This window comes from Fukomys damarensis, unplaced genomic scaffold (assembly GCF_012274545.1).
Source record: "Fukomys damarensis isolate Sample0158 unplaced genomic scaffold, DMR_v1.0_HiC HiC_scaffold_23, whole genome shotgun sequence".
NCBI classification, from domain to species: Eukaryota; Metazoa; Chordata; class Mammalia; order Rodentia; family Bathyergidae; genus Fukomys; species Fukomys damarensis.
The window spans coordinates 60,862,773-60,885,771 of record NW_022900935.1 but is presented as its reverse complement, the minus strand read 5'-3'; the positions used below and the strand labels follow the sequence as shown (position 1 = coordinate 60,885,771).

Sequence of the window (22,999 nt, the reverse complement as noted above, 5' to 3'; positions counted from 1 at the left end):
GCCCTGGAGCTGGCAGCAGGGCCTTCTGGTGGCAGGTGACCGGCTCCAGGACCTCTCCACCCACCCAGCCCCAGGGAGGGTCTCTCGGTGCCCCCTGCAGACTGGGCACGGGTACTGTCACTCCCAGCCGGCCCGGGTCACTAAGCCCGACAGAGCGGGCCACACTTTCACCCACCGTGCCGTCCTTCGGCAGTCTGCGGCTGCCCCACCTCACCGGGCGTCTGTGTGTGCCCCATCGGGATGACTGGCAGCTGCCCCCCAGCTCAACATCGAATCAGCGAGCCTGAGTGGCCCCTGAAGCGGCAGGAGAGATGGCAACCTTTGAGGGGCGCTGGGTGGGCCTTCCTCCTCCCTGGCCTCTCAGAGACCACCCCGCATACACACAGGAACCTACAGGCACCACCCTCAGCCTCACTACGACCCCATGCTACCTCGAAACACAGGAAGCCCGGAGCTTAGCTCATGGCCCAGCCATCATTGAAACACAGGGCAGCCCCCTCACTGGCTCTGGGCTACACCAGGAGTGATGGGTACGGTGAGAACCGCAGCCCCACAGAGCACGTGCCAGGCAAGAGCTGAAGGGTCTGAGCCCAAAAGAGAGTTTCCCGGACTCGGGAGGCTGAGGCAGAAGGAGGGAGAGTTGGAGCGGGCCTGGGGAATTCAGCGACTGAGCGTGAAGGGGTGACTCAGTGTGGAAGCCCTGGGTTCAGTCCTCAGTACTTCCCAGGGAGCTCAGTCCCTAAGGAAGGCGGGGCTCCTTTCCTTTCCATTTGCGCCGGCAGCCCATGGTCTGTCCTGACTCCAAGGGGGTTGCACGTTCCTGTGTGTGCAAGTGCCCACACACACACACACACACACACACATGTGCATGCCTCCTCTGAGCCCCAGGAACCTCCACCTCTATAATCAACGGCTGGCAAGGCCCAGAGATGCTATTTCAGGGAGGAGACCAAGGCGGCCTTGAAGACAGACTTTGGCTAGCAGCAAAGAAACAAACCACACAGTGGACCGACCAACCCAGCCCCCGCCCAGCAGCCCAGCGGGACCCCTACCCTTTCCTCGGACCTCGGTGCCCATGATTTGGGTTTTCACGGTGGTCACAGATGTGAAAGTGGCACATTGGAAAAAATAAAAGAGAAAGAGCAAGGGGAGAGGAGAGCCGAGTTTAAATAAAATCCAGGCTTGGTAGAGCTCAGTTTTGGGAGCAACCTTCCATCCCACAAACTTCGCACAGTCAAAAGCAAAAGAAATATTTCCGCAAAAAAAAAAAAAAAAAAAAAAAAAGAGTACAAGAGACCCTTGGATGCTTAGCTCTCCCAAGCATCAATAAAGCCCAGAGTTCGGGGATGCGAGTAAGGGTGGACGAGGGATCTGCCTACCTGTGATCCGGTCCCTCTCCATTCCTGCGGATATATTTAGCAGCAGGCGGCGGGAGTCCGGGCTTTCCCCCCGTTCAGAGGCGTCCTCCTTTCTCACCCCTGTTGCCCTCCTTCTCTCTGCCTCCTCCTCCTCCGAAAACACTCTTTGTCTGGTCTAATTTCTTCAATCTGTTGCAATCACAAATACATCCAAATTACCACATTTCCATGTGTGGATCATATGTTTGTGCTCCAAACTGAAGTAGCATTGTCTCTTCAAAACGGGAGGGAAAAGGAAGGAAAAAGAGAGGAGGAGAATCGGAAGAGTCGGCAGAGGGCTGGAGGTGGGCGCCGAGTGCTCCCCACGCTGGAGGACAGGCCAGCCTTCCGCGGTGGCTTCAGTGGGCCCGCGTGCAGCTTCCGGCAGCGCGGGCTCCTCTCTCCACCCCCTTCGGCCCCGCCGCCCTGCGTCTCGCTGCTCCTTTTTAAATATCCACTTGGAGATGCTTAACTTAGGCTCTTGGAAACCAACTCACAGAGTCGAATTCCTGGCGACTTCCAAAGTCTTTCATTTTCCCTGTCCAGCGGTGCTGCGATTTCCTTGGCTTTAAGTGTTTAAAAAGCCTAGTTCCTGCCTCCCCTTCGCCGGCCCTGGCGGGCCCAGCCCTTCACCCTACAACTGGGCTGAGCCGGTGGGAGGATGGCTGCTTCCCCCAAGCAGGCGGGCTGAGAGAAGGTTCCAGGTCACCTGCCCAGGATGCACCCCGTCCAGATAGCCTGTGGTGTCCGGGGAGCTGCAGTCTCCACCCTAGCCTCGGGGGCAAGCCGGACCGAGGCTTCCTGGAAGATCCCTACCGCACAGGCATGAGTCAGTCAGTCTCAGCGGTCCCCTGGGAGGGAGCGGTCTCTTGCTGCCGGTTTCCCCAGACACAGCGGCCCTGGGAACAGGGGCCAGGCTGGAGCTCGGCACCGTTTCCTGCCAGCCTCTGTTTGCTGGAGTCCCACGGGCTGTTCACCTGGCAACCTGAGTGCCCCCACTAGTCCCAGTCAGAAGGTGAGCTGGAGCTCAGCTGGGTGGGGACAGGGGTGGTAAGAGTGAGGTGGCCCCAGGGTGTGGGGGCATCCTCGCCTGGAGGGTCCATCAGACCTCAGACAGAGCTAGATTTTGCTTTCCCGACTCTGTGTAAAGGAAATAATATATTCATGTCAACGTTGAAACTCAGGCTATTTCTCTAAAACCTCCAGCGTCTCAGCTCCTCCTGGAAAAGGGAGGACACAGGGCTATCCGGGGAAGCCTTCCTCCCTGACCACTTTGGGCTGGACTGAAGGCTCGTGCCTTTGTTGGACAAATATGTACATTTTCCAGTTGCCACATGACCACGTCCCACATTTTTGTGATTCATCTGCCCCTCAGAGATCTGTGAGTTTACAGTCCCTGCCCTAAAAGGCCACAGGAGTTATGTGTGACCAAGCAAGACTTATGCACAGGTCTCTAGAAGACAGAGCAAAGGCTATGACATGTCACTTCAGGATGTCATCTCCCTGTGTCAGGCAGGACCCCGAGAACATTTCTCATAGCAAAGGCCTCTTCTGTGGGAGGTGGGGGGACAATTCCCAGCCACCCAGTCCTGCGCAGCCAGCAGGACAGTCCCCAGGGCAGCTGCACACCGTAGAGAAGGTAGGGACAGTGTCTTATTGGTGAGACAGACCAGAGGCTCTGGGACATAGCAAGGGGCTGAATAATCACACACACACACACACACACACACACACACACACATGGGAGAAATCATATCCTGGTTCCTACACCTATAACTGTGACCGTATTTGGAAAAGAGATAGGTTGTCTGGGGTTACCCAGGTAGCCCCTTTAATAAAGGTCACCACAAAACTCAGAGAAGAGGGCCAGAGATTTAGCTCAGTGGTTCGGTGGCCTGCCTTGCACGGGCAAGGACCTGAGTTCAATCCCCTGTACCAAAAAACAAACAAACCTCAGAGAAGAGGGACTTGTTTTGTTTTGTGTTTTGCAGTACTGGGGATTGAACCCAGGGCCTTTGCACGGAGCAACATCCCTAGCCCTTTTATTATTTTTTTTATTCTGAGACAGGGTGTCACTAAGTCACTAAACTGCCCAAGTTGTGCTTGAACTTGTGACCCTCATACCTCAGCCTCCCAGAATGCTGGGATGACGGGCATGTGCCACCACGCCCAGATGGAACCAGGAGGGATGACACAGAGGAGACAGGAGACGAGAGAAACAGTGCGGAAGAAGTGGCCCTGACAGCTAGTGATTCAGCCACAAACCAAGGACTGTCAGGAGCAGGAAGAGGCTGGAACGGATTTTCCCTCCGAACCTCTCAGGAGAGCTCAGCCCCACGGCACCTGACACAGGATTTCAGATCAGCAGCACCAAGTTCAGGCCTGCCTGTGGCCTCCAGAAGCATAGAGAAGAAATTGGCGGCATTTTAACCCACAGGACACGAAGGCAGCAGCCCAGACACACTGAAAGCCTCTGTTCCAGCAGCTGTTTGCTGTCATTATATCCTCCTAAAACATATGTTAGACCGTTATGAACTACCATTGGCTCAGAACCATGAGACTCACAGAGGTTGGTCTGTTTATATATTTACTCTCTTTTTTTACTTTAAAAATTTACCTTACTGGTCTCTCTGGTGACAAATGTAATGTCAGTCTCTTGTACTGTTTAGAAACTGCAGGAAAAGTAGAAAGAAGAAACCCTGCCAGGACTCCAGCGCCAACACCCATGGGGCGGGCGGGCTAGGAAGCCCCAGAGGCCTTGGGACCGCGTCTGCCTGCGGAAATGTGGGAGCCAGGGTTCACTGGAGTGGCTGAGCACAGCCCTGACCCTCGGTTTTCACAGCATAGTTTGGATCAGGGCCCGCTTCCCCACCATGCCTGAAAGTCCAAATGTTCTGGCCCAAGCAGGGGAGAATTTGAAAAAAAATATGGTGGCTGTGTTCATCGAGAGCAGCTCAGATCAGGGTGCAAAGGTGGGGAACGGCCAGGCCACAGGGACAGCCTCCCACTGCCCACAGTGGCCCGCTCATGGGACAACCCGCAAGGCCAGCACGGGTCCCGCGAGTGGGTCCTCATGCTGCTCCTGCAGAGGAGGGGGGAGTGCGGTGTGAAACCTCAGCCCTATCTCAGGTCCAGCGGGCATCCTGGATTCACCCAGCCTCTCCAGGACTGCGCTGCGGCTGCTGTGTGTGGAGACACGGCCCTCTGGCCACAGCTCTGCCCTCAGTCTGGGTGCCACTATCCAACAGGCCTTCCAGAGAGATCTCTGCAAGAGAGAAACTGTCTCTCTTGAGGCTTAGTCAGATCCTTCCGCTGTAGGGAGCACTCCAGTGGGGGCCCTCCCATGGCCCCATGGGGCAAAAGGAAAATCCTGAGGCCTTTCTCTCTCCCCACCCTCCTCACAGTACCCAGGTGCTGTGACCAAGGCCTCCTGGGACAGGGGGTTCCCACACTCGCCCTGCAGCACCTCAGCCCAGCTGCCCAGAACACCATGCTGAGCACCCTCACCTTGGAAGGACAGTCACACATCCCAGGGCCCTGCTGGGAGGGGTAAAAAACATTGCCAGGTATCCTGAGGATGGCCTACTCTGCCAACAGCTGCCAGGGCCCCAGGGCTGGCCCAGCCATCTGGGAAAGCAAGCTTTGCTCTGCACGATTCTGATGCCACTGGGCAACAGGGACCCCGGAAAGGGGGTTCATAGGGTTGGCACTGCTTGCTCCTGGCGCACACCCCAGGGGAAGGAAGGGCCATGGAGGAGCTGGAGCAGCAGAATCTCTGGCTGGGCTGGAGGGCTACTTCCAGACACTACGAGCTGTTCTCTGTCACCTGCCATGTCATCCTCCCTAATGCAGGGATGTGCGAACCTTCATGATTACTGCCAGGTCCAGGATAGATGCAACTCTCACGTTAAACAGTGATTTCTGGGTGGAGGATGTGGCTCATGTTAGAGTTGCTTGCTTAGCATGTGTAAGGCCCTGGGTACAAGGCCAGCAGAGAGAAAAAAAGGCTTTTCTGTCCATTTCCTGCTCCTCCCAACTCAACCACTGAAATCTGCTTTCCTGAATTTCAAATAAAGGGCTCTGGCCCCAGCCCACTTCTGCACCTGCCAGCAGAATGGGCAACCAGCTGAGACCCGAAGCTTCTGGGCCTGGCTGATGACGCCTCCAAAGCAGGCTGCTTCCCAGCCTGGGGCCACCTCATTCCTCTCCCAAATCTTCCCTCCACTTTTTATTGCACCCCAAGATTCTGCTGTTCCTAAGGAAATAACAACCTGGCTCCTCTATGCCCATGGGGCCGCTGCAGGGTTTGCGGGTGTAAATGGCCTAGGCCCTAGCTGCTGGGGGAAGGGATCGAGACACAGCAGAGCACCCCAGGAGGCCAGATCCCACCACTGCCGGGCCCTCACGTGCAGCCATCCGTCCTGGGCTGCAGCCCGACCGGAGCCAGAGCTGGCGCCCCACTCATGCAGGGGCCGCAAGGGGCGCCTGTTTGGGGTGATGTCCCCTCCTCTGCCGAGTGCACCCTAACAGTAGGTGGGCCCACTTCTCACCGGAGCCCACCACCGTTCTGCCTGCCCAGTGGGTGCTCGATACATGTTTCTTGGAAGGATCTGAGAATCCAGTGTGTCCGTGACCCAGAACAGGGCCTCCTCCAAGAACTTTTCAGTATGGCAGCCACGCGTGGCTAGCAAGCCTGTGTGGAGGGACAGTGCCGCCCAGGAGCAGAACTTTTCACTTACGTCCATAATTTAAATTTAAATACGTAGCTGGAAGTACCCAGTGTCTACCCAATTTTCCCAGACCTCTCTTTGTTCCTTTCTCTTCCTCCCTGTAGACGCGGTCTCCGCTATAACTTGCTTCCCCAGAAGGCAAACAAAGAGAAGAGCTACGTCTCGGTAAAAGCAAAAGAAGGCCGATATTTCTATTTTAAACTAGCATTTTGGCCAATTCTCCCCAAACTCTTCCTAAATCCAATTCGGCAGTGGAGCACCGGAAGAGCACATCAGCCGGCTTCAGGCCACCGAGCAGCGGAGAGGAGACAGAAACAACCAAGGCCGGCCTGCCAAGGGGAGGTGACAAGAGGAACCCACTTCATCCCAGAGCCCAGCAGGGACCAGAAGACTGAGAGAACTGCTTTGTGGAGAGAACTCCTCCGGGGCTGACAATAAGGCGACCATCCCAAGGTAGAGCTCTTGGGTCAGGAAGGGGGAAGGCAGAAGGGCAAAGGTGGAGAGGGGTTAGGGCCAGGCTGGGAAGCATCAGTGCCAGCGGCCAGGGCTCAGTGTTGAGTCTTGATGAGGGGTGGGACAAGGGCTCTGTCCTGAGAGGGCTGTGACCAGGACTGATGCACATACCGTGGTTAGGTGGAAGGAGCCATTGGCCCCGTCCCCGGCCAGAGGCACTTGATAAATCAGCCCTGTACAGGAGGGACGGTGGTAGTGAGAGAGTGTGGGGATGAGGATACTCGTGTCCAAGGAGGGACGGTGGAGACCTGATCAGGACATGGCCAGCACCGTGGCAGCCCATTCAAAGGCTAACGTGTGCACGTGTGGCGGGGTGGAGGCGGTGGTGACAAGATCTTGGCAACCTGGGGGTACTAGGCAGGCAGAGGTTAAGGTCAGTGCTGGGACTTCCAGCCTGATAGCCTTGGTTCTCCAGAAGGGAGCGTGGGCACCAGTGGGTGGCAGAAGAAAGAAGAAGCCAAGGTCCCGGCAGTAAGACCCCGGGGCCCTTCTCCTCCCGACTGCCTCCAGGAGCCATGGTTTGCTCACGTGGCTGACACACGTGCATGGAGCCTTGGCAAACAGCGGGAGCAGTGTGACAGCCCTGCCCTCTGGGCACCTGCTGTCTGCTGGCCACGGTGGCAGCTAAGCAGTGACATCCGAGTGTCACCAGTCTTAGGCTGGGTGGAACAGGGTGGCCTTACAGAGGTGCAATCAAGGGAGGAAGGGCAGCAGGAAGCGGGAGGGTCACCAGCCCCAGGAGCTTGGCCAAGAGGGGAGAGGTCTTTAGCGCCTTCCAGTAACCACAGAATGAGATTCCTCCATGGGAAGGGTTGTCTGTCCCAACAGCTGGGGGCAGGTACGTGGGTGTCCTGCGGCTGTGGTAACCAAATACCACAAACTGAGTTCAAGGACGTAGGATGTGACTCTCTCACAGTTCCGGAGGCCAGAAGTCCAAAGTGCAGAGCTGGGATCTCACAAGGGCTACAGGAAAGAATCCTTGCCAGGAGACCCGCGGCTTGTGGCTGCAGCTCAGGACCCTCCCTAACGCAGCATGACCTCATCTCAAGGTCTTTAACTGATTGCCTCTGCAAAGAGTCTGTTTGCAGGTCAGGTCAGTTCCAGGTTCTGGATGGACGCGGACTTGGGGAGTGACTGCTTGGGAGTGACGGCGGGGCTGGCGAGGAAGCCACAGACCCCGACGGTATCAGCAGGTGGAGAAGCAGGACCCCTGGAGGAGACACACTGGGTGTTGGCACAGAAGGAAGAGGCTCCAGGGACCCAGCCTGGGGTAGGGATACTCGGCGTAACCAGGAAACACTGTGCGCGTGTGGGAACCAGGGCAAAGGTCTGCTAGGACTGCCATCTGGGAAGTAGAAAGGGGGCAAGTGTGGGAGAACAAACCGGAAGGCCATTCAGAAGCACCAAGGTGGCATCCGTCTAGCCCGGCCAGTCCATCTGGGGGCACACACACGTACACACACACACACACACACACACACACACACTGGCGTTTGTGACAGAGAACCAACCCCCCACTGGCAGGCCAAGCAATGGATAAGCCACTCCCGCGTGGAACTGCTGGCCTGAGTCCACGTGTGAACCAGAGCTGCACGAAACCCTGTGGCTGAATCTCAGGGCCGCCAGTTTGGATGAACAAGCAGAAAGCGGAGCTGACCCAGGAGCACAGCAGTTATGTGACGCTGACCCTACAGGAGGCCCTACCAGCGACACAGACTATTCAAGCACAGGACGGCCCAGCTCAGCCATCCCCAAAGGGCCAGAGGCAAAGTCAGAGGAGCAGGGTGGGCTGGAGAGGGTTGTGGGGCTTCGGCTGCACCTATAATGCCCCGTTGCTTAGGCAGGAGAGTGGGTATCTAGGTGTCTCGCTATTCTTTTCCTCTTTCTTTCTTTTGTACTGGGGATTGAATCCAGCGCCTTCACACTGAGCTACCTCCCCAACCCTTGTTTTATTTTTTTTATTTTGAGGAGGGTCTTTAAGTTGCCTATGCTGTGCTCTAATTTAGGATTCTCCTACATCGACTTCACCAAGTACTGGGGTGACAGGTGTATACCACCACATCTGGCTTGGTATTTTATTCTTTATGTGTTTTCATATGTCCAACAATTCTATATTTTAAAACATCAGGAAGGAGAGTGAGTGACCTCACCAAAGGGTTGGCTGTGTCATTGTGTGACTGTGGCTTTTGCCCCAAGTGCCCATTCCTGGCCTAGGCCCAAACTCAACTCCAAGGATGTGAGACCCAGGAAGAAGAACCGTGGAGTGGTCCACTGCCCTCCTGGGGAGGAGATGGTGTAGGATCCTCCACAGACTGGCCAGGGTGATTGGGAGGCTGGGGCCCAAGACAGCCCCCTGTCTGGATCACAGCAGAGCAAGGCAGGGCTTGGGAGGCGAGAAGAGAGGAAAGGGTGTCTTGGCCGGAGCCAGGCGGCCCCGGAGAGAGGACTGTGTGTGTCAGCAGGCAGCCCCGGGCAAAACCCAGATCACCAGCTTGTAGCTTTGGGCTTTGGCAAATTATGCCTTAGGCGTCCAAGCCAGCCAAAGCCTCCCTGCCAAGTGCTGACGGCACAGAACTGGCCGGGCTGAGCCCAGGAAGGCAACAGGCAGAAGCAGGCTTTGTCCGTGCGGCTCAGGATGCCGCCCCCTGCAACCTGCCCCCTGCAAATTGCTGGGCCCCACCAGCCCTCTGCACTGAGGCTGGCCAGCAAGAAGTAGGGGTGGAGAGGCCGACAGCTCAAAGCCAAAGTGCCCCAGACACAGCAGCAGCTGGGCTGTCCAGCGGTGGCGGCTGGCTGGGCTGCCGTGGGCGGAGTGCCTCTTAGCCACGGGTGCTGAATCACTCAGCAGACCCAGGGGCCTCCCCTCCCCACACCCAGTCTCTGTGCCTGTGGCCATCACAGCCTGTGCATCGCGCAGCAGCCCACACCATATTCTACACGCCCGCAGTAACACATCCTCACCCTTCCTCACGCCCTGCACAGAGCCATCCTCCTCACATGAACGAAGGCCACAGCCAGACAGCCCGAAGCCCTGGAGGACCGGCGGCAAGGCTTGACCCCGGAACTGGGATCAGGGACCCTGCTGGTACAGAATCCCGGGGCCCAGCGTGGACCAGGACGCCATTTTCCCAGCCACTGGCCACAAGCTGATAAATAAATTAGCTCTCTGCAAGTGAATGAGTGAATAAAAGAAATGCGCAAAACGTGTACTTCGAATGGGCAACAGGCACATGTGGCTATGGGCTGTGCGCCCTCCCAGACGGGGCAGATGGGGTGCTATCGCTAGCTGTTCCACAGGGCAGGGCTGGTCTGGGGCGTCCTGGGTCTTGCCCGTTGTCCCCAAGGACTCCTCAAGGGACCGGGACAGCTGGAGGAGGGTGAGCTGGAGCCCTGGGTCTCGTGACAGCCCTGACTCACCATTTATTGGTGTGGGTTTCTGCTGTGTCCTTCTGTAGCTTCTGTCTCTTCGTCTAGAGCAGCTGTTCTGAGCCCATATCTCCCCCATCCAAGCTGGGGTCTGGCACCCAGTTGGTCCCCGACACAGGAGCATACTGTTTCTCATGGGAGCCCAACCCCTGCATCTCTGTGACTCAATGTCCTCGCTGAATAGAGGCCACCAGAATGCACACGTGTGCCCCAGCTTGGCCAGAAGTGACAAGGTGGGCTCCAGGACAGAGGAGCCTGTGATGGTCACATCTGCAGGGCTGGGGATGCTCATGGGGAGGACACACAGGCTCAGACCTGGGGTCAAAGGAGGGAGAGCCCCCAACCAACCCCATCCCCTGCTGTCCCTCTACTCTGCCTGGGCTGGACCGTGGGGTTGGCAAGCATTCTCCATGCCAGGAGAGGTAGCTCCTGCTCCTGGCATCCCAAAGCTCGACTGGACAGTGTCTGGCCACTCCCCCCCCACACACACACGCTGGTTATTGAGGAAAAATTTCAAACACACAAAAACACCCAAAAACTATGTGTGACGCCTCATTAGGGGCCACTGATGTAGCCCTGGATGGCGCCAAGTCTTTGCTCCAGCCGCGGGGCATTGTCTACCCCACTAGGTGACAGTGAGCCAGCTGAGGAGACCCTGGACACGGACTCAGCACGGAGCAGCCACAGACAAAGCTACCCTTCCGAGGCACAACCAGCCCCCAGCACCAGGAAACAGCCCCCCCCACCATACCCACCTCCCACTGTCTCTCGCCTCTGCCTAGGTGTCCTATGCATAGCGGTGGGTGGCCCCCATCCCAGAGGAGCTGTCTCTAGCAGAGCTGTGTCAACAGGCCTGGAAGACACTTATCTATGGAACCATCAAAGTTGCTGTCTCCCTGGGCAGTGGGCAAGAGCTTCTGCCCTCCAGAAATGCCAAGTGGAGATTCAAGTCTGAAAGGGCCAAGGCCAAGCAAGCCACTCACCTGGGCCCGCTGGGTCGCCAAGCCTCCGGAGACGGCCACTAGAGGTCCGTGTGACTCCTAAAGGCAGACAAAAGGCAAAGGTCACTCAAGGTCACCGAGGCTGTCCCACTTGGTGGGTACTTAACACGTGTGTGTCACTTCTGCACCTGCCAGGGCTCCAGAACCAGGTAACTCCAGACCAGCAGACCTGTACCCTGGAGTGGTCACAGCCACTCACCTGGATGCAGGCACTGGGCCAAACCCTTTGCACAATTCCTACCCCAACCACCACTACCTGGCTTCAAAGATAAGACAGCCAATGCCTGAGGCCACACAGTGATTAGGAGCCGATTCCACTGAGACTCTGAGATCTGGAGATCTGGGCCGGGCTCAAGCGTCCTTGCTGGTGTGGCAGTCTGCAGAGGGAAATGGGCTGGAGCTCAGCCAGGCCCAGGCCAGTCTCTCCTAGAACAGTTTTCTTGCACCAGGGTCTGTGACCCGTGGGCATCCCCGTCCCAGCCCTCTCGTCTCCAAGGGCTGGAGAGAGCCAGGCTGGATGTGGAGGAGCATGCTGAGCTGTTCTTTCCCCTCCCCAGGAGAGAACAACAGAGCCCCACATGGGTGCACTGCACACGCCGCCTCCTGCACACACCACACCCCTTGGCCAGCACTTGCTGGTTGGAGAGGCCAACAGCAGGCAGGTCCCAGCTCGGTGAGATTTGCAAGGTGCTAAGCTGAGCAAATGCCAAAGGCTGCTGCCGGGAGGGGCCAAACAAGGGCACCTGCAGCTGCCTTCCTATTGCCAGGCCATGGTGCCCCCAACCTGGCAAAGCCATGCAGCCATCCTTCAGGGAGCTCAAGGACTCTCCAGGCTAGCCCAGCAAGGACATGCCCAACCCCACCAGTAAGACACGGGCCCAGGCTAGCATCAGATGCCTCCCTGCAGTCGCCGCTGTCCGACAGCCACCCTTGCTGCAGACTCCTCCCCAGAATGCCGAAGTCCTGCCGCATCTACCCACACAGCCACCCACACCCAGCCACATGGGCCCGGCCTACTCACCCACTCATCCACCCACCCACTCACCCACTACTCTTCACCATCTGTCCACTGATCCACCTGCCTATCTAGCCATCATTCATCTACCCACCCGTCACCATCCATTCACCGTCCACTTAGCTATCCTTCCACCCATCCACCACCCATCCACCACCCATCCTCCACCGCCCATCCACCCATCCACCCACAACCCTGCCCATCTACGCATCCCTCCCACAAGCCCACTCCTACACTGGGACCAGGAAACAGTGGGTGCAGCCATGCTGGTTTCTGAAGGCTCCAGAGCTGAGGCAGGTCCCGCACACCTCCCATCCTACCCTGCTTCCCAGGGTGTAACACAGACCCCACATCTGCAGGACACTGGATTTGGCAAAGGACTCAGCAACCAACGGCAGAATGGGTACCAAGGAACTGATACAGGCAGAGCGCCAGTCACTTCTAAGCTTACGCATCCTCTGGAGCTGGGGGAATTCCAGGAAGCGCCCCATTTTAGCTGAGCTCACTCACGATGTAAAGCAACACTGTCAGCGGCAGATGGGAGCGTCCAGCTTGGGTGGGGGAGGGCCCTGAGGAGGGACAGCTGAACGGCTTAGTGCTCCTTCAGTCACCCTCGAAGCCCAGCAGGCAGGTGCTCCCCATCAGTCAGCAGCAGCTGGATCCTCCAGCAGGACCCCAGGCCCACGTCAGCTATGCTGTGACCACGTATGGAGGGGGTCTGCCAGCACCCTCCCCCCAGCGCCCACTGACTGATTTAACGCCTGGCTCACTGCTCAGCCACGCAGAGCAGGCCAGGAACTCAGATTCTGAACCTGCCCTGCTGGACAGAGGCTGCCCAGGGCCACAAACCTGGGTGGTGGGGAAGGGCCTATGTCTGGCTCCCAGAACTAACGGTTCCCTTAAACCCAAAAGAGGGGGACCTGGAGTGTGGCTCACGCAGGCTGCCCAGGGCTGGGGTGGCTGGGGGTGCAGGCCCTACTCCCAGGCTCTGTTCCTGAGGGGCAGAGGAGCAAATCTGGGGGTCCCGTCTCCAACCTCAGGTCCCCTCACCACTGATGGCAGTGAACCCTTCAATCAACCTGGAGGCATGCTGCAGGCCGTGACAATGACAGTCTCCGCCCTCTGCCCCACAGCCCACATGCGTGCCATCACTGAATCGCTGGGCCATGCAGCTATCCAGGGCTGAGTGGTGTCAGCAATGGGCAACCATATCCTTAAGTCCAGGTTGCCTCCAGTATGGAAACCACAGGGTGAGGCATGGCCAGCCCAGCCGGGAAGACAGGGCCAAGCATTCCTGTGCACTGAGTCAATTTCCGCTGTGCCTTCACACTACAGGGGTGCCAGGGCCAGAAGCTACCCTGTCCTCCCCAGGGCCAGCCAGAACCCCTCCCCCCTGGCTTCCAGGCTAAAGTGCAAGCAAGAGGATCCATGCAGGCCCACCCCCAGGGCATCTGACCCCTTCGCCACCCCCCATCCATGTAGGGTGTAGAACCAGTGAGGAGAAAAAGAGCATGTGTTTCTGATTTCTGGGGTGGAGTTTGTATCTTATTTGCACTGTTTATTTATTCTCATTTCCCAAAATGGGCATCTGGTGCCAGGCAGCCCCTGGCACAGAGAAAATGCAAAATGTGCTCCATTTACAAGGAAGGGAGAGGAAATGAGATCCCAGGCACTCTCTCGGCACGCCTGCCATCCCCGGAAGAGACCCGGGGGATCAGCCCCAGGCCTGCATCCAAGACATTTAATGACTCTGCATTCCAGTAGAGAACTGAGTTATTTTTAAGTGATTTGAAAATAAAACATTCTGGCCAGGCATGGTGGCACACGCCTGTAATTCCAGAATTTGAGAGGCTGAGGCAGGAGGATCGCTGTGAGCTTGAGGCCCGCCTGGACTGCAGAATGAGTTCAATAAATGAGAAGAAAAAAGAAGACATTCAGAAGCTAGAGGACACCCTATGAAACTGCTGTCTGGAGTTAGGACCAAATGGTGGGAATCCTCTGAGACTTGGGAGGCAGGAAATTCAGCAATCAGAGGTCAGGGTCCAAATACAGAGAGAGCCCCGGCACACGGACTGCGATGCTCCCTCTCTGATCCCAGCTTCCTCGTGGTATCCCTGGGGGTGGAGACTTTGCTGTTTCCTCCAAGGTCATTGAGAGGCAGTGAAAAGAGCTAGGAGAAGGGGTCTGGGACATGCTCACCATAAAGGCCCGATGAAAAGTGGCGCTGCCGCCTGCCTCGCAAGTGCAAGGTCCCGAGTTTGATCCCCAGTACCAAAGAAAAAAAAGATTGATAAATGTTTCAGGATGGGTAAGCTTGCCCGATTTGAACATTACACAGTGGAATAATGTAGACGTGCAACTGAATATCACACCACGGTCCTCAGTTTTGGGCCAGGGCTACGGCGGAGTAGCAGAGCCAGCACTTGGCATGTGGGAGGCCCTGAATTCGATCCCCAGCACTGCCCCAAACAAGAATAACTTTGATATATCAGTTTAAAAAATGACTTTTAAATGTTACACAAGTGAGGCTACATATCAGAAGCCCTTGGCATTAACAAGAAAGGGAGAAGTCTGGCACAAAATAAACATTCAAAAATATGATGTTATTAGAATAATTATATTCTACAACATTGTTATTATATTAGCCACGCACACCACCCCGGGTGCAGGGACTATAATTAGACTGCTCCGGGCTGGAGCTGTCTAATAAAATATGAGTTCTAACCGAGGCCATTCAAGCAATGGCCCAGCACTGCTGCCCCCCAAAAAGGCCCCGGGAGTTTTACTCCACTCCCTCCTAATTTAGGGAAGCCAGATCCCTCCTGGCCCTTGAGGGAGGACACATTAAGGGAAAACGGGCAGTTTCCCCCATCCCAGGAAAACAGTCAGGATTTGGGGGGCTCCTCCCTGCGAGTCCCACCAACGGCTGCTGAGAGCCCCTCTCCTCACGTCCGCTGGCCTGGCTCAGGACAAAGACGGGTTCATAAATGTTCAAGAACCCCAGGCTGGTAACAAGCACCAGCAAAACCTACGAGGTCGAGGCTACAACATTAAAGCACGCTTCCATGGGCTGGGGATTTGGCTCAGTGGTTCCGCCGCCCGCCTCACAAGCACAAGGACCCGTTCAATCCCCGGTACCAAAAAGCAAAAACAAAAAACACGCTTCCAGTGAGCCTGGAAGCCCCACGGGCTGCCAGCATTGCAAACGGAGAGAAAACGCAGCCCAGAAAGCCGGAGGAAGCACGCCCCACACAGGCAGGCGAGGCTCTCCTGCCCTTGGCCTTGGAGAGAAGCAGGGAGCCCCAGGGACCCTGGGGCGCGTCTCCCTCCAGGACCCCAAGGACAGTGGCGCTGTCCTGACTGACGCCCCATTTCTGCACACGCGCACGCCCCCCCACCCCCCGCGCCCTGGCCATGCATCTGGAAGCCCAGTGCCTACCCACGGGGTTTCCCCCAGGCGCGTGGTGTGGGGGTCCCGAAAACAAGAAAGCAAAGTCTCTCAGAGTGGAGGCCTTTTCACTGTTTTCTTTCACCACATTTTTATGACAGAACCTGGTAAATAAAGGGTTGAAATGGTTGGCCAGGCATCGCGTAGCTAAAAGGACTCCGGATTTGTTGCATTATTGTCATCATCTTGATGGCCGGGAGGCCCGGGCACCGCGTCGGCCTCCTCTGAGCATTGCTCCCTATCCTCAAACCCGCTGGGGTCCCCCACAGCTTCTCCATCCTGGGTGGGAGGCGACTCTGTTCCCGCCGTCCCCACACTCTCTTCCTGCGCTGACAAAGCCCGGGGCCTGGACAGCCGGCCTCTACCAGCAGGCCCTGTGAGAACTCGCTGTGCACAAACATCCGTCTTCAATATTGACACAAGACGGTCCACAGACAAAAATCAATGCCCAGTTCTTTCTCAAGAGCTCACGACAGCCCCTCAGGAAAGGAGGTGGCTCCTGGGGACCCTTGGCCGGGGAAGCCCTGTCTCTGCTCTGGCTGCCCTTTCTCTGGGCTTGGGGCTTGGGATGGGGGCTCCAGGACACGTGGTCGCCAGCCCCTTCTCCCTGTTTGCTCACAGAAGCAGGTTGATCAGAGTCAAGGGCGCAGGTGGGCGTGAAGAGCGGATTCCAGGCTTATCTCGCAGCCACCTGCCAAGGACTCAGAGATAAGGAGATAATGTGGCCCCTGGCTGCTGCACAAGTGTGCGTGGGGGAGGTGAGTCCAGCCGAGACCCTCCAGGAGAGCCCCAGCCCCCAGCACTGGTGATCTTTCCCACCCTTAAGGGGCCAACACCTGGAGCTACAGATTAGACCAACTGCAAAATTCAGTTTATTCACCCATAAGGCAAAAATCCTTTGCCTTCTGATCCTGGTCCTGCAGAAGATCAAACACTATCTCAGCAGAGCTGGCAGCCTGGAAAGCAGGGTGCTGGACCCTTCTCCACCCCGTGGTAAAGTGGAGGGCATCTCCCATGAAAGGCAAGCCCAGCTACACAATGCCACACACCCTGGTCCCAGCAGGTAACCCCTTGGCCTGTGTCCACCACGGGGCCAGAAGCTGGAGAAAGCCCCCAAAGGTGCTGCTGCCTACCGGGCCCAGGTGTGTCTGTGGGAGCAGAGAGAGGGGACAAGGCTGCCACTTGCTCTTACTATGGGAAGGGTTTCATCTCTTGGGCCTCAGTTTCCATGTCTACAAAATATGGTTGCTTGAAAATATTTATCAACCGCCTCCTGCCTCAAAAGCGCAGGGTCCCAAGTTGAATCCCCAATATATTAAAAAAAATGTATATATATATATTTATCAAACACCTAGTCTATGCCAGACACGATTGAAGAAGCCATGGATTCAGAGGTGACCCATGTGGCCAGGCCCCTCTCTCTGCGGTGAGCCCAGTGGGTATCAGGCTCACAGATGGGGACAGTAAGATCGGCACATCCATATGTTTGTTCCGCCTGCACCGGAAGCTGGCATTCCAACAGCCAGGTGGCCACGTCTCCCATGAGACATCAGCGCTCACTGAGGGTCTGCAGCTCCCCTCCCCGAGTGCCTCCCTGCAGAGGCACCAGGGAGAACACGGGACACTTGGTTTAATTTGCATTTCAGATAATCAACAAATAAATTTGAGGCTTAAGTGTGCTCCAAAGGTTTTGTGAGACATATTCATACTAAAAATGAATTCTTGCTTATCTGAAATTCAAACTGAACTCATCGTCTGAAGAGGCAACAGGTTCTGAGACTGGGCTGACAGAAGGGCTGATCCACGGCTCCTTCAGCTCTCAGCTCTCAGCCAAGCAAGGCCTCAGCCTCCAGAAATGCCCGACAGTGGAGCGACCAAGGAGAAAGATGCAGGACTCCAGTCTGGTATTTACACAGAGTTGCTCAGGTCAGCCCAGCCCACGGGCCTCGGAGTCACACACAGTGAGTCGCCAACAAGAGGTACAAAATCAAAGGCTCCGGGAGAGCCTGCTCCGGGACGAACCTTCCCCAGGAAGATGCCCACCAACCCGCAGCAGGAATCATCAGGACAATGCAAGAGCGAGGGACTCACAAAGTCAGCCCGTGGGTTGGGCTCTCGCCCTCCAAAGAAACCAAACTGAAGGGGCCAGAAAGTGAGATGCAGAGAAACACACAGCCAGAGGTCAGAGGACAGGAAACGCAGGGGTCGGGCCGGCCAGCCTCCCCTGCCCGTGACCAGCATTCTCCAGGCACCCGGGCCCCATAGTGGCCCAGCCGCGCCCCCAGGGGAGAAGCTCTGGTGTGTGTGGGCGGGCAGTGGGGAGCAGGGCTTTGAGAACAAGGAGAAAACTGTCCCGTTCCCATAACGGTTAGCTCCCCATCCCCAGGACCCTCACCGTGGCTGTGGAGGGAAGGCTCTCAGGAGGCCTGAGGGACCCTTGGATCTCACTAGTGTTCAGGGCTACACACTGCATCCCTGGCCACTCTGCTGTTGACTCAGTTCCCCAAGCAGATGTTTCTCTAGGGACAAATGTGCCCTGACCACAGCAAATGTCCCAGCCCTATGGACAGCCGTACTTTTCATGGCACTGACCTCGTGGTTGTCTGGCTCTTGCGAACTTTGTGAGTGTGAATCAGTCCAACATCCTGAAGCTGTTTTAAATGCAACAGTGCCTAAATGTAAGAAGCAAACTCCAAACGATGAATGAAAATTTGCAAAACACAGCAAGGACAGCCCCATTATTCCAGGGAGTTAAAATGTGCTAAGAGCAATAGTACCCTGTCACCTATTGAAGGCTTTTGATATTCCAGACGCTGTCCTGGGCACTAGCAACTTTTGGGGGTAATACATCTTCCTCCTTTTATGGATGAAATGACTGAGGTTAAGGGAAAGGATGCTTAATCTTGTCCCAGCCTCCATTTTGACCGGCACTCCCTTCCTCTCCCCTGCCCGGCTCCAGCTGTTTCTGGAACCTGCAAGCTTGCTCCCCCAAGATCTTTGCATGGCTGGCTCCTTTCTGTCTTCTGTCACCTTCTCTGTGACCTCTCACCACCAATCTGAACAGCCATCAGCCACTTCCTACCAAACCACTGTATCCTAATTCTTTGCACAGCACTCAGTGCCACATGATTTTTTTAAGTAGATGGATGGATGGATGGATGGGTTTGCTTTCTGTGTACTTCACCTAAAAGGGAAGCTCCAAGAAAGAAGGGAACTGCTTGCCCACCACTATACCCAGTAGTTCTTGCTACTGTACCTGGCATTTAGCAGGTGCATTCATCAATTGTCCCTATAACAAAATACCTGAGAAAACTGACTTCAAAGGAAGAAAGATTTCTTTGGATTTGGATTTCCATGGTCCCTCGGCTCCACTGTTCTGGGCCCTCACAGGGACACAGAACATCAGGGCAGGGAATGTGACATGGACCAAAGCTGTCACTGGGAAGCAAAGACGGAGACAGAAGGGGCTGGGGTGCCCGTGTCCCCCTCAAGGGCCCGCTCCCGGTGACCTAAAGGCCTCTCGCTAGCCCTGCCTCCCAGTAGTAATGCCATATGCTGCTGATTGGGTCTTTGGGGGACACTTAAGATCCAAATCACGCAGCTCAAAAGATACTTTTTAAAGAATGCAGAGCTGGAAGGAGACTCCAGGAACTACAGCTCTGTGTCCACAGCCCATCCGTGGCTTCCTCAGATGAGACAGACTTTCCGAGCACGACCAGCACCCACTCAGGTGGTGTCCCCGGTCCTCTCAGGCTGCTGTAACAGAATACCCCACGCTGGGGGGCGCCACAACAGAAATTCATCTCCCCACAGTTATGGAGGCCGAGAGGCCAAGGTCCATGTGCCACTCTCTCCTTCACTGTGTCCTCTCGAGGCCTTTCTCCATCCACAGTCCGTGGAGAGGTAGGGGTCTTGATATCTCTGTCCTCTTACAGGGACGCCCATCCTACCGGATCAGGCCCCGAGGCATGTGGAGGTGGGGAGACAGCAGCCCTGGTCCTGCCTGGCCGCCCTCCGCCCCTCACCTCCCTGCCTGTCTTGCTGTGGCAGAGGAGCTGCCCACTGCAGGCTGCAGGTCCAGGTGCCACGGTGCTGAAGACTAGGAGGGAGATGGGAAGGTGGGAGCAGGGAGAGGCCAGAGAGGTCACCCCCGTCCGCCTGGGAAAGTGTCCCCGCAGCAGGACTGGTCTTTGCTGTGACTTCAGCTCCTGCTTGTCCCAGCTCCCAGAAGGGACCCTGGCCCCTGATCTGTGGTAACAAGATTTCCTGCCTCCAAGCCTCCGATCTGGGGCAGCGGGAGACCCCTGCCTAATCGCTAGTGCTAATTGTTCTACCATACCAAGGACACTTCACCCGCATGGGTCCTTCTCAGGGCACTCAGAGGGCCCTAGCAACACGTCCACATGCCCAAAAGCTCTTCATAACCTTCACAAGATGGACAATATTTGAACTACAATTGGTTAAAGTCACAGTTTATTTCTACTGCGAGTTCCTGCCCTGCACACCTTCTCCTGGCTGAGATGGCAGTGAAGGGTGGCTAGCATCTGGAGACTCCTGCCAAGGAGAAGCTGAATTGGAGATGTATTTAGCTTGGCTTGAGTGGGGGCATATTTATGTCATTCCCAGCTATTTCCATGTGTAGCTCAGTGACTGCTCGGCATCCCAAGGTAGAAACAGATTCCAGGAACGCTCGCTCCTCGCCCAGATCCAGTTCCAACTACCGTGCAGAATCCAAAACCATCAGACATGAACATGTCCTGCAGCGCCCGGCGCCAGAGAAATGTGGGCAGTGGGGAGCAGCAGGGTTTGAAATACTTGGAGCCAGGAGCAAATCTATGGAAATTATTCCAACCATCAGAGGTAAGTTGTAAGTGAGGGATTCGGGTCTCTTCTGTGCCAAGTCAAAATAAAATGTCTCACCGATCAGAAGTAAAACAGTGATGCACCCGGTCCATTAGAAAGGCCTCACCCCTCGCTGGTGCTTGCTTGATGGGAATCGTATCAAACACAGCTTAGGAGAAAGCTTGTAAGTGTAGGACAAGAAATTGTAGCCGAAGTTGAGGATTTGCTCAGTGGTACAGTGCTTGCCTATCAGGCATAAGGCCCTGGATCACACACACACACAAACACAAACACACACACACACACACACACACACACACACACACACACACACACACACACGATGTAGCAATGCCACACCACAAGCTGTTAACCTCCACCCAGTACCTCTGGACAAATTTCCCAACCTTTTCATTTTTTGTTTTCTTTTTAGACCAAGTTTTGCTAAGTAGTTCAGGCTAACCTTGAACTCACTATGTAATCCAGGCTGGCCTCAAACTTGTGGCAGTACTCCTGCCTTGGCATCCCAAGTGCTGGGATTACAGGGTGTAGCCCATGCCCAGCTGATTTTGTTTTGAGACAGGCCATTCCAAAGTTGCCTGAGGTGGGCTTGAACTTGTGATCCTTCAGCCTCAGCCTCCCAAGTAGCTGGGACTACAGGTGTGCACCAATGCATCCAGCTAACCTCCATTTATGTAGGCATCCCAGCTACCAAAAATGAAGAGTAAAACTTGATCACTCAACTTCCTATTCTCTCAGTGGAAAATAATATCACAAGATCCTCATATAAAGTAGTGCCAAAAAAAGGATGAAAAATGCTACCTTTGGAGACACGATAGGGAGTCAGTCTAGTGATACTTTCCTGGATTTTGTGACAATTATGATAGTTGATAACAGCTTTATAATTTAAGGGCTGACAATATATAATATGTATAATAAGATCATCATTATTTAGAACAAAAGAGACTAACAAATTATAAATTTTACAGTTTTTTTTTCCTTTGGGTGGTGGTTCTGAGGATGCAACCTGAGGCTCCCTGCACACTCGTTCCTGTCTCTAAAGAGCTGGATAAGCCCCACACTGCCTATATTAGCCCCGGAGGCTTCTCTGTCTCCCACTGGCTTTTCAGCTACTCTATCATCTGTGTAAAAAGTTCCTTCCATGTAAGCCCTTCTGTTCTGAGTCTTCGAGGAGTCCCTGCATCCATGCTGGACCCCAGTACACAGCCAAGAACAGCCACACACAGACCTGAGCCAGCCACAGGGGAGCATTAAGCCAGTGACCAGAACCCCTGAGCGCCCCCAAAGAGCCACAGGCGGGGGCCCCAGAGCACAGGAGGCTGCTCAACAGACACCCATGTCACCCACAAGGTGGGCTTCTCCGTGCCACCTTAATCAGCTCACTGGACGGCTACCCAGGGATGGACCATGGAGAGGGCAGGTCAGGACTGGCCAGAACCACGGGAGGAAGACTGAGGCCTGGGGATCAAAACAGTGACAGCCCTGTTGGCTGTCCTGAGCAACCAGAAGGTTCTAGAAGAAATGGGCACTTGAACTAGCAGTTGGCAGGATGAGTAGTCACCAGCTAAGGTAGCTGGGTCAGCCAGGGGAAACGGCCCATCTCCCAGATTCATTCAGGCTGGCCCAAGGAAACAGAGCCCACTCCTGGGGTACAGGTGCACCTGTGGGACCGGGGAAGGGACCATATGCTAAGCAGCAGGTGGCATTTTCAGTCCATGAGATGTCTTATATGCTGTGGTCCTTTTATGGTTTTGCGGGCAACTCCAGAAATGCTAGAGAAGAGATTCACCCTGGCTAATTGTCTTCTGAAATTAGCTATCTGGAGACATTTACACACACACACACACACACACACACACACACTGCCTCACTGTGACTTACTGAAGACAAAAACAGCCGAAAAGCAAGTGGATCCAAAAATTGATATGAAGACAGCAAGCTCCCAGGTTGAAGCTGGCATCCAACCAGCCCATGTCTCAGAGCTGTGAGGTGCAGCCAGGGCAGTGGGATCCACACCGGCCCTTGCTTTCCAAAAGCTGCTGCCAACATGGCTTGGTTAGTTATGGGCCCCCCTACTCCAAAAAGCCATGAAAGTGGTAATTATGGGCCATCCCTGAGATTTGATTTCCAGTGAAAAGGGCAGAATTAAACATCCTCTCTATGGGGAATACACAACCCTGAAACCATGTTCTGTACCTCTGATAATTAAATGACTTGCCGTGCACATGTGGGGACAAGCCCTGAAGGGACCCAAGAGGAAATGCTAGGAAACCTGGGAAGGCTGCATTTTCCCTTTCAGCTTCCTGGTCCCATTTACTTGACAATAAGTAACAGTATAGAGTTGACACCAGCCAACAATAACAACACAAAGCCAAAGGAAAGAACAGAAACACAGTGTGTTTATGGTGCAGAAAAATTTCCTTAGAAGAGAAACAGCGATGCCAAGGCCTGGCAGGGAAGGGTTAACCCCCAGCTACCAGGAAGCTCTGCTATCTGGAATGACGTGACGCACCCCGCACCCCGGTGGCCACACCTTGGTCCGGAAGGCAGCGTGATGCCAACATTGGCAAGAAGTCACCTCCTCTCCTCCTCCCCCTCCTCCTCCC

The 22,999-nt window shown here is 55.4% G+C and overlaps 1 protein-coding gene across 3 annotated transcripts in view; it reads right to left on the bottom strand.

Annotated features, from left to right (window-relative positions):
• The window catches only part of Septin9 (septin 9), a 165,952-nt gene that overhangs the window by 130,069 nt on the left and 12,884 nt on the right, over nt 1-22,999 (bottom strand). For 2 of the 3 annotated variants that reach the window (XM_010618478.3, XM_010618474.2), the window contains exon 2: nt 11,050-11,106. In XM_010618478.3, the coding sequence (XP_010616780.1) occupies nt 11,050-11,106 (57 nt within the window). Of the gene's footprint in view, nt 1-1,379; nt 1,472-11,049; nt 11,107-22,999 lie in introns of those variants that run through there. The other variant, XM_010618479.3, reaches the window with a different exon arrangement.